At 49.2% G+C, this 11629-nt stretch overlaps 1 protein-coding gene across 2 annotated transcripts; it reads right to left on the bottom strand.

Annotated features, from left to right (window-relative positions):
* Positions 1-948: 948 nt before the first annotated feature.
* FBXL14 (F-box and leucine rich repeat protein 14) lies at positions 949-3597 on the bottom strand (the record flags this gene model as incomplete). 2 transcript variants are annotated; one of them, XM_080705552.1, is made up of 2 exons in its annotated part: positions 949-1036; positions 2399-3597. In XM_080705552.1, 2 exons carry the CDS (start codon positions 3595-3597, stop codon positions 949-951), a joined length of 1287 nt encoding a protein of 428 aa, XP_080561678.1. The 2 variants fall into 2 exon arrangements, with proteins under 2 accessions (XP_080561678.1, XP_080561679.1); XM_080705553.1 differs by having other exon boundaries at positions 1001-1036; positions 2446-3597.
* Positions 3598-11629: the final 8032 nt, after the last annotated feature.

Consider the following 11629-nt stretch of genomic DNA (forward strand, 5'->3'; position numbering starts at 1 on the left):
ACTAAGACAAGGCATATAGATTACTGCACTGTTAGAGCGTTTATACTCATAGGTTTCCACAGCTCATCTCCAGGGTGTCAGATGATTTAGTTATTGTCTACCAAAGGGAACTCTGTTAGAATTGTCGGGATGCATTTATCTGCCCCGAATTCCGGCTAAGAGCCCTCAACACGGTGGCTGTGAGTGGCCAGCCTCTGAGCTGCAAGTACTTAAAATGAAAATGTGCAAGAAGGCCGGCCAACGTCCCCAGCCCCCAGCAAAGTGCTCCAGGCCGCCAGGCCTGGAGGGGAATGTTAAGAGGGCAGAGCCGCCCGCCCTCCCCACTGGGACCTGCTCTCACCGCATTCAGTATGCATGACTGCGCGGCAGCGGGCACGGACAGTGCTCTTTCAACTTTTCTGAACAATGGCTTCAGCTCCCTCCACCCTTCATGTCTTCCCCGCACCCGCTCTGAGGGTAAAGAAAGACACAGCTTCTTCAGCCACTTCATATCTCTTGACCCACTTTTTCGGTGTTACCCCTAGATCTCCTTTCTACCCGGAGAAAAACTGGTCACTCGGGGTGACTGTGACTCCTCAATCTGGTTTTCAAAAAGTCCCATTCTGTTCATTTTCTTTAAGCTTCCATGCTGACAGTTTAAAACCAACGATTATAGAAATCTCTACAGTCTAATCACATTTCTACAAGGGGGACATTTGGGTGTTGGTACTAACTCACATAGGACGCGCCAAACTCTATGCCTTATAACCTTTTACTTGAGTGTGCGACAGCACCCCCTCCTTTGGCTTCTACCCCACACAATGCCTTGAAAATAATTCACAGATACAAGATTAGGTTTTTTTGTGTTTTTTCAAAAACATACTTCATATTTCCTCTTTTATTATATAAATATCAGTTTAACCTTTTACTGTAAGAATATAAACGTTTTAAGAGGATCTTTGTTATTATTTATACAAATTCACAAACAGTACAATTCATTGATAAAGGTCTCTGGGTTTCTTTAACTCCATGGTCTCGCATGTTGCTGTGGAGGACTCTAAAAAAATAAACAAATGAAATCCAACAAAAATATACATCCTACTCAAAAGCAATTTTTTTTAAAGCCACAAGTCCCAACCCCCACCAAAATAAAATCATCTATTCCTCCATTTAGAAACAGAATTTCTTTTTAAACCCACAAGCTCCCATTTTATTAACAGAACACAGATAAGACATGAATTTCAGTCTCCTCCCCTTTTGCACATTACAGCCCCAGGGTCTGTGCAGGCCAACTCCGCTACTTCCAATGGGAAGCCTCGCATGTGACCTTTTTGTGGGGAAATTTGGAAGAGGATGAGGGTAGGACATAATTTGCATATATAATAATCTTCAAAACATAATCTGCATCGCAAACAAAAAAAGCAGTCAACTCTCATGTCTCCCACACACTTGTGCTATAAATTAAGTCAAGATTTAGGAACACAGCCGGGTCCTCAAATCCCAATGAACGAGGAGAAAAAGAAAACTGCAGCCAGAATGTAGAAATGGGACACACTCGGTGGATGGAGGTTGGGAAGAGCCGGAGGGAAAAAAAAAAAAAAAAAGAAAAAATACGTACAAACCCAATGGGCATCTTTCCAGTCTAGGCACAAAAATGTTTCAGTTTCAAAATATCTCTCTTGTAGAATTCCAGGGCTTCAGAGAAAAAAGTAAATCAAAACGAGGTAGCCAACATATATATATAATATATATATAATTTATATATATATAATATATAGAATATATTCAGCAGAAAAAAAAGGACCATGGTTTCCAATTTCTTCAAAATGTAAAAAAAAAAAAAAAAAAGGAAAGCAAATACAAAATGAAATGAGTGTGACTAGGGGAGCACCGCGGAGGAGAAGCGCGGGGAAGAGACTGGGGTTGGTTAGTTACCAAGTGGAAGGAGGGTGAAAAGGCCGTGGTCGTTGGGTTTGCTTTTTATACATTTCGAAATAAAAACCAGATCACAGTATTTAAACGAACGCTTAAGTGAAGGCAGACATTTTCCTCAACTCCTCAGGGTTGAAAGGACTCGTCGCGCCCCGCCCCCACCCCACCCCCAACTGCAGAGCAGCGGGGCCCGGGGAGCCGGAGGTCGGTCCTCCGCTGCCCACGCCCGCGAGTGGGTGGCGAGTCCCGGAGTCCGTCTCTCCGTCCGGGGAGGGGGGCGGGGCAGGGCTAGCACGGGACCCCAGAGGCCACGGGAAAGGGCTGGCGGTGGGGAGGGCGCCGGAGGAGAAACAGCCCGCTTCGGGTCACGGTCCCAGCTCTGCCCTGGCCAGCAGCGCCGCCGTCTAAATGTGCGAGTGAGCGCGGGGCCGGCGACGCGGGCAGGATGCGCAGGGCGGGCGCGGGGCGCCGGCGCGGCCGCCCTCACCTGACCTTCTCACTGTCCGTCATCTGCCAGAGTCCCAGGTTGAGTACCTTGAGGCAGGGCAGCTGCGTGATGCGCTCCAGGCCGCGCTTGGTGATCCGGGTGCAGCCGTACAGGTCGATGCCCGTGAGCTGGCTCAGGTGCTCCGCAATCAGCTCCAGGCCCTTGTCCGTGATGCGCACGCACTGTCCAATGTTGAGGGTGCGCAGCCCGTGCATCTGCCGCACCATGCGGTTGATGCCGTCGTCACTGATGTGGCAGGAGCAGAGGGAGAGGGACTTGAGGCCGTCCAGCCCCTGAGCTATGTAGGCCAGGCTCTGGTCCCCCACCTTGTCGCAGAAGGACACATCCAGCCCCGAGAGGCGCAGGCTGCCCATGGCCAGGTGCATGATGCCCGTGTCGCTGATGTTGTCGCAGGAGCGCAGGTTAAGGCTGCGGAGGCTGCCCATGTGCGACAGGTGCAGGAGGCCGGCGTCTGAGATGCCCCCGCAGAAGCTGAGGTTGAGGAGCCTCAGGCCCGTCAGCCCCCGGGAGATGTGCTTGAGCGAAAGGTCCGTGAGCTTCTGGCAGTCCTGCAGCGTGAGCTGCTCCAGGCCCAGGCAGCCCTCGGCCGCGCTGCGCGTCATGCCGGCCAGGTGCCCGATGCCCACGTCCGAGAGGTGGCGGCAGCTGCGGAGGTTAAGGCTCTTGAGGCGCTGCAGACCCCAGGCGATGAGCAGAAGGCCGGTGTTGGTGATGTTGCTGCAGCCCCCGAGCTCCAGCACCTCCAGGCCCTTGAGGTACTGGGCGATGCGGCCCAGGCTGCTGTCGGTGATCTGCTTGCAGAGGCTCAGGTTGAGGGCGCGCAGGGAGCCGATCTCCTGCACGAACGCGTGGCCCAGCCCGTTGTCGGTGAGGTTGTAGCAGCCGCTGAGGTTGAGGCTCTCGATATTGGCCATGCCCTGGATCACGTAGCTGAGGCTGCGGCGGAGGCTCAGGATCTGCACGCGCCGGATGCCCCGGGCCTGCAGGCTGGGGAACAGCGACGGGTTGGCCCGGCGCAGGTGCAGCTTGGCCTCCACCCCCCGCCACACCGACTTGTGGTAGGCGGCGTCCCGCCAGGCCGCGCACACCTGCGCCGCGCGCCCCTTGTCCCGCACGTCCAGGTAGCCGAAGATCATGGCCAGCAGCTCGGGGAACAGGCACGAGATGTGGGCCTCCATCTTCCTCCGGCCCCCTCCGCCGCGCTGGGGGGAGGAGGCGCGGCCCGGCGGAGGCGACGAGCGCGGCCGGCGGCGGCCCCTCCCCGCCTTCCGGCCCGGCCGCCGCGCCCGCCCCGCCCGCGCCTCGCTTCCTGCCCGCGCCGCCGCCGCCGCCGCCGCCGCCGCCCCGCCGCCGCCCGGGCGCGCGGCTCACATGGCGGGCGGGGCGGGCGCGGCGCCGCCGCTCGGCCCCCGCCGCATCTCGCTCGCCCGCCCGCCCGCCCGCCGGGCTGCGCGGGCCGGGGCGGCGGGCCCGCCGGGCTGGGCTCCGCGCGCAGGCGGCTGCCCCTTTGTCTCTCGCCCGCTCTGCAGGCCTCCCGGCCCGGGCCGCCGCCGCGCTCGCCGCCCCGGCGGGGGCCCCCGGCCGCGCCCTCCCCGCCCCGCGGCGCCGGCAGCTGCCCGGCCCCGGACGCGGCGAGCAGCGGCGCGGCAGTGCGGCCCGCGCCCGCCTCCCGCTCCCCCGCGCGCGGCCGTGCGCGCCTGCGCCGCCGGAACTGCCGGCCGTCGCCCTGGAAACCGAGGTCCTCCTCGCGGGCGCCCGCGGGTTAACCCCGTCGGCGCCGCGGGAGCGCAGCTGTCAGCCGCCCGCGGGCCGCGCCCGGCGCTGACCTCCGCTCCCCCGCCCGCCGCCGCGGCCCCCGCCGCCCCCGCCCCGGACGCCCTCCTCCCTTTATTCCCCGGCCCAGCCCCTCCCCGCCCGGGCCGCGCTCGGCCGTCGTCACCCCGTCGCTCTCCCGGACTCCGAGTCTCGGCGGCCCCTCGGCCCGCCTCCGCTATCACACCCCCGGCGCGAGGGTCCTTCCCGGCAGTTTTCTGCCTGAAGTTGGGGGAGAAATTGGGTTTTATGTAGCTGAGAGCTAGCCGACCCGCTCCAGTTCTTGCTCTAGAATTATGCATCAGAGCTTCCTTCTGGCATCTTCTGGTGGTTTCCAGGCGCCGCGCTGTGTTTTCTCGGTACTTTATGCCGCAAAAGTAACCTCCACTTCCGCCCCGCGCCGCGGCGGCCTCGGCGGCTTTGTTAGGGAAGGAGCCCGCTCGCCCAGCCGCCTCCGTCGCTTCTCCTCTTCAGCCTCTTAGGCTACACATTCATGGCCCATTTGTGTTGATAATGTAGTTGTATGTGCTGATACAAGTGTACTTTTTAGCGAAAAGGAACGGCTCTTCGATGTGATTGAAGACACTCCAGCAGATGTCTGCTGGTTTATGGACTGTGTTTTATGGAACCGGAGCAGTACTCCATTCTAGAATGTAGCCGCAGGGTCTTAAGTGCCCACTCGGAGGATAGGATTTCAGAGTTCCATGTTAATTATCCCCAGACCAAGAATTTTTGGATCAGAGAACATGACCCTGTATGCTTTAAATAAAGTTATGAGTCCCTACATATAACCAGAAACAAGACGATCTGATTTATCTATCAGAAGAAAATTATCTCATTGATTCTTTGGGGACCTGTACAGGATTTTGAATGGGCTCCATATAACTTTTGGCCATTTCTCCTTCCTCTAAACCACCAATACTAAACTAAGTACATACGGGTATTCACTAGTAGGCAGAATATACATTTTATGCCCCACTCACTCCTGCGTCCTCAATCAGGAAATGCAGAAGAAAAGAATCATTACGGGCTTCTTCCTTTGTCCATGTTAGACGCAGGGTGAGTGAGTCCCATAGGTTTTTTGTTTTGTTTTGTTTTGTTTTTTTGAAACAGGGCCTCACTGAGTTGCAAAGGGCCCAAGTAGCTGAGGCTGTCTACAAACTGATCCTCTGGCCTCCGCCTCCCGATGCTGGATTACCTTGGCCCATAGGTTTTTATAATCTTCCTGAAATATTAGCCTGTTCTGTTGATGACTAGATGACTCCGGATGTACCATGCAGTAAGCCTGCAGTAGTGCACCCCTGGGCCGACGCCCTTCTGCTAGAGGAGCCTTGGCTTCCTTCTTCCCAGTCGGGTCTGTGTCGGCTTGGCCTCTTGCCTAAAGCTCTGCGTGAAAGTTGCTGGTTCGATGTTCTGTGGGTATAGATGTGTTTGTGTTGATGCGGTCTTAATCCAAAGCGCGTTAGTGTTAGTGTAGCTTGATCGCACATCACACAAAAGGTTGTACCAGGTCACACGGGGGGGGGGGGGGCACACTGGGGCCTGACCTTTGGGGAAGGGGCTTTGCGATTTTCCTTTTCCAGAAATGCATTGCTCTCTCTGAAAAGTCATTCAGAGGTGCCTAGGAGCACTTTCTGCAGAGCTTGGCCACGTGGTCCTAGTTCTAGCAAAACTTTTTCTGGAGTTGAGCTCTAGAATTTTATTAATACCCAGCCCTTTTATTTAAGGTATTCAAGTATAAATTACATGGAATTTCAGCAACATGGTTATTTCCACATTCAGTAAATAGGGAAATATAACACCAAGAAACATCTCATTTCTGGAGAAGGGGAGAATTACTATGAATTGAACTCAGGGGCATTCTACTGCCAAGCTAAAGCCCCACCCCCATTTTTATTTTGAATTTAAAACAAAATCTCACTAAGTTGGAGGAGGGCCTCACTAAATTGTTGAGGCTGGCCTCAAACCTGTAATCCTCCTGTCTCAGCCTCCTAAGTACTGGAATTTGGAACATGAGCTGCTATATCCAGCTGATTTTTTATTTTTAAATTGTGTCTCCCTCCGTTATGATGTGCTGGCCTCGAACCTGCACTCCTCTTGTCTCAGTCTACTAAATACTGGGATTACAGGCATGTGCTGCCTGGTCTGGCCTTTGCTCCCTTTAAATTGCCACTAAACTGGGCGTGGTGGTACACGCTTGTAATCCCAGCATTTGGGAGGCCGAGACTGGAGGATCAGTAGTTCGCAGACAGCCTCAGCTACTTAGTGAGGCTTTCAGCAACTTAGGGAGACACTGTTTCCAAATAAAGTATAAAATAGGTCTGGGAGTATATCCCCGGAGGTAGAAAAGCCCCTGGATTTTTCACCCCCAGTACCACAAACATAAATAAATAAATAAGTAAATAAATTAATAAAATGTTGCCTTTCCAACTTTGTGATCTATTGGGAGCAATCGTGTGTGTGTGTGTGTGTGTGTGTGTGTGTGTGTGTGTGTGTTATTGGGGCTTGAACCTTGAACCCAGAAACGCTCTACCTCTGAGCTTTACCACCAGCCCTATTTTTATTTTTATTTTAATTAATCAATTTATTTATTTTTGCAGTACTGGGGATGGAATAAAATGATAGGCTTGAGCACTGGATTTACTGACTGCAGAAAACAAAACAAAACAAAACCCCAGAGAACCCTATTAATAAAGATCAAAGGGCTTCAACACACACATCTCCAAAGAAGATATATAAAAGGCCAGCAAGTATAGAGAAAGATGCTGGACCTCTCTAGAATAGAAATGCAAATTAAAACCAAAATAAAATACCTCCTATTTGTTAAGATCACTACTATTACAAAAACAGAAAATAAGTGTTGGTTGATGGTGTGGATAAAGCGGAAGCCTGGAATACTGTTGGTGAAAACATAAAACTGTGTGGCCACTTTGGAAAAGAGATGGCTGGCCTCAAAATTAAAAATAGAATGATCATATGACTCAGCAAATCTACTTATATGTACATACCCAAAAGAATCATCAGCAGAGTCTCAAAAAGATATCTGTACACCCATATTCATAGCAATATTATTCTCAGTGCCATAAAGTAAGTAACTCAAATGACCACGACAGATGAATGGATTAAAAAGTGGGTGCCCACGTAGTAGAATATTATTCTGCTTAAAAGGAATGGAATTCTGACACATGCTGTAACACAGATGAATGCTGACATTATGCTAAGTGAAGTTAGCTATTGAGGAAAGGGCAAATAATGTGTGGTTCGCTGTAGCTAGGCGTGGTGGCGCACGCTTGTAATCCTAGCATTCCGGAGGCTGAGACAGGAGGATCGAGGTTCGCGGACAGCCTCAGCTACTTAGTGAGGCCCTCTGCAACTCAGTGAGACCCTGTTTCAAAATAAAGAATAAAAATAGGGCAGAGAGTATAGCTTGAATGCCCCTCGGTTCCAGCCCCAGATCTGCAAATAACAATAATAATAATAATAATAATAATAATAATAATAAATATGTGGTTCTGCTTATATGATGTGTCTATAATAGTCAAAATCAGAGAAACAGAAAGTAAAATAATAATGCCCAAGGGCTAGGGGTTGGGTAGATGATAGTTGCTATTTGCTGGATATGGAGTTTCCTTCTGACAGGATGGACTTATAGCTGGGCGTGGTGGCATACACCTGTAATCTACTTGGGAGGCTGGAGCAGGATGATCACAGGTTTGAAGACAGCCCTAGCAAGTACTGAGATTCTCAACAACCTAGCAAGATCGTGTTTTAAAATAAAAATAAAGCTGCCAGGCGTGGTGGCTCACCTGTGTAATCCCAGTAATAGAGAGGCTGAGACAGGAGGATCGCCGTTCGTGGACAGCCTCAGCTATTTAGTGAGACCTTCCGCAATTTAGTGACACTCTGTTTCAAAATAAAGAATAAAAAAAAAAATAATAGGGCAGGGGGTGTAGTTCGGAGGTAGACTGCCCATGGGTTCTATCCCCAGACCCGCCAAATAAATAAATAAATAAATAAATAAATAAATAAATAAATAAAAATAAAGCTGGCCGGTTTATAATCCCAGCATTTGGGAGTCTGAGACAGGAGGATCACAGTTCTCGGACAGCCTCAGCTTCTTAGTGAGGTTCTTTGCAACTCGGGAGATCCTGTTTCAAAATAAAGAATGAAAATAGGGCTGGGGGTGTAGCTCAGAGGTAGAATGGCCCTGGGTTCCATCCCCAGTACCTCAAAATAAATGAATAAAATGGAATAAAATAAAATTAAAATTAAAAATAGGGCTGGGGGTATAGCTTAGAGGTAGAACACCGTGGGCTCAATGGCTCAATCCCTAGTATCAAAAATAACAGTAATAAACTGGATGTGGTGGCACACGCTTGTAATTCTGGCATTTGGGAGGCAGAGACAGGAGGATCGCGGTTCGCAGACAGCCTCAGCTACTTAGTGAGGCCCTCTGCAACTCAGTGAGACCCGGTTTCAAAATAAAGAATAAAAAAAAAAAAAAAAAGGGGCAGGAGGTATTGGGTTCCATCCCCAGACCCGCAAAAAAAAAAAAAAAAAAAAAGAATGGTTCAAATGGTAAATTTTATGTTATGCATGTTTTTCCACAATTAAAAACTTGAAGAGCTGGCATGGTGGCACATGCTTGTACTTGAGAGACTGAGACAGGAGAGTTGCAGGTTCAAAGCTAGCCTCAGCAGTTTAGCAAAATCCTGTTTCCAAATAAGAAATAAAATCAGGCTGGGTGTGTGTGTGTTGGAGGTAGAATGCCTCTGGGTTCAATCCTCTGTACCATAAAAAAAAAAAAAAAACTTAAAAGATTCAGCTGAAGGGGATGGGGGCATGTACCTATAGTCCCAGCTACTCAGGAGGCTGAGACAGAAGGATCATTTGAGCCCAGAAGTTCGAGATCAGCTTGGGCCACATGGTGAGACCCTCCCTGAAAAATAAATATATGTATACATATGTAATAAAAATTAAAAAAAAAAATTTAGGGCCGGGCATGGTGGTGCATACTTGTAATCCCAGTATTTAGGAGGCTGAAACAGGAGAGCACAGTCTGCGGCTCATGGCCAGCCTCCGCTACTTAGGCCCTTTGCAAGTCAATGAGACTCTGTTTCAAAATAAAGAATAAAAAATTGGGCTGGGGGTGCAGCTCAGAGAGCTCAGAGGTAGAATGCCCCTGGGTTCCATCCCCAGGACCGCAAAAGAAAAGGAAAAAAAGACAGGCAGACCAGCATTTTGAAATAAAGATATAAAAAAGAAAAAATAAGCGAAAACTATTCTCTCATCAAGAGATCGTCAGGAACACCCCTGAAATATTTGTTTACTCTCTCCCAAATTATTAGTTTGCTGTATCCTGCAAACATAGGCTTCATGTCATTTTCCGCCACTGTAAAAATAGGGCTTGAGATCTGGGTAGGGAGAGCCCGCTCATTAGGGTGACTGTACACCGCACTGCCTACACTGGTAAACTCATGACAGTGCTTGGGGGTGCTAGTAATGACCACCCCGCAGGCACCGGGCCCTGGGTCCATCACTATCGCTGGCAAAAAAAAAGAAAAAAAATCTCCCAGATGAGAGATCACTCCCTCCTGTGCATACAAAACAAAATGAGGTTTGTGTTTGGAATTTACAGCTTTTGAGTGTTAACTCTGTTTTTAAGCAGGTCATAGTGGTTTATAATCCCATACTTGGGCGGCCCCACGGGAGATCCAAGGCCAGCCTCAGCTAATCAGTGAGGCCCACCACGCTAAGAGGCCTTCTTCAAAATAAATTTAAAAAGCAGGGCGTGGTGGCACACACTTATAATCCCCGCGCTTGGGAGGCTGAGCCGCGCTTGGGAGGCTGAGACAGGAGGATCACACAGGTTCGAAGCCAGCCATGCGCGCTGGTTTAGGAGACCCTGTTTCCAAATAAAAAAGTAAAAATAGGTCTGGGAGTGTAGCCCAGAGGTAGAAGGGCTTCCAGGAACCCCAGTACCACCAAAATAAAATAAAATAATAAAATAAAATAAAATAAAAAATAAAATAAATTTTAAAAGCTGGGCGTGGTGGCGTATACTTGTAATCCCAGCGCTTGGGAGGCTGAGACAGGAGGATCGCACAGGTTCGAAGCCAGCCTCAGCTACTTAGTGAGGCTCTAGGCAATTTGGTGAGACCCTGTTTCTAATAAAATATAAAAATAGATCTGGGAGTGTAGCACAGAGGAAGAAAGCCCCTGGGTTCCATCCCCAGTACCACAAAAAGAAAGAAAAGAAAAGAAAAGAAAAGAAAAGAAAAGAAAAGAAAAGAAAAGAAAAGAAAAGAAAAGAAACAAGGCTGGGGATGTAGCTTGGAAGTAGAATGTGAATGCCCCTGGGTTCCATCCCCAGTTACACACACAAAAAAAAAATAATTATTGATGCTTGGGATTATTTTATTACTCTATTTTATTCATTTGGGTGTTTGGACATGTAAAAACAGAGTTTTGTGGGAGTTTTTTTGTGGTACTGGGGATGGAATCTCCTAGCTATACCCCCAGCCTTATTTTCTTTTTTTTTTTTTTTTTTTTTTTTTTTTTTTTGCAGGTCTGGGGATGGAACCCAAGGGCATTTGACCTCTGAGCTACACCCCCTGTCCAATTTTTTATTCTTTATTTTGAAACCAAGTCTCACTGAATTGCAGAGGGCCTCACTAAGTAGCTGAGGCTGTCCGCGAACCGTGATCCTCTGGTCTTAGCCTCCCAAATAAATGCTGGGATTACAAGCGTGCGCCACCATGCCCGGCATATTTTTTTATTCTTTAATTAATTAATTAACTTATTTAGGTGCTGGAGATTGAACCCCGGGGCATTCTACCTCTTAGCTACATACCCAGCCCAATATTTTATTTTTATTTTTTTATTTTTGGCAGTACTGGGGATGGAACCCAGGGACATTCTACCTTGGAGCTACACCTCCAGCCCTATTTTTTATTCTTTATTTGAGACAGGGTCTCACTGAGTTGCAAAGGGCCTCACTGAATAGCTGAGGCTGTCCTTGAACCAGGATCCTCCTATCTCAGCCTCCCAAATGCTGGGATTACAAGCACCACCCCATAGGCTTTATTTTTTATTTTGAAACAGGGTCTCACTAAGTTGCAGAGGGCCTCACTAAGTAGCTGAGGCTGTCCTCGAACCACCATCCTCCTGTCTCAGCCTCCCTAATGCTGGGATTACAAGTATGCATCACCATACCAAGCTATTTTATTTTTTAAACAGGGTCTTACTAGGCTAATGAGAGTCTTATTTCCTGAGGCTGTCCTAGAGCCCGCAATACTCCTGCCTCCACAAGTACTAGGGTTATAGGCATATGTCACCAAACTTGTCTCATAGGACAACTTTAAAAAAAAAGAAAAAGAAAAAAAAAAATATATATAT

This window comes from Muscardinus avellanarius (assembly GCF_963383645.1).
Source record: "Muscardinus avellanarius genome assembly, chromosome: 11".
NCBI lineage: Eukaryota > Metazoa > Chordata > Mammalia > Rodentia > Gliridae > Muscardinus > Muscardinus avellanarius.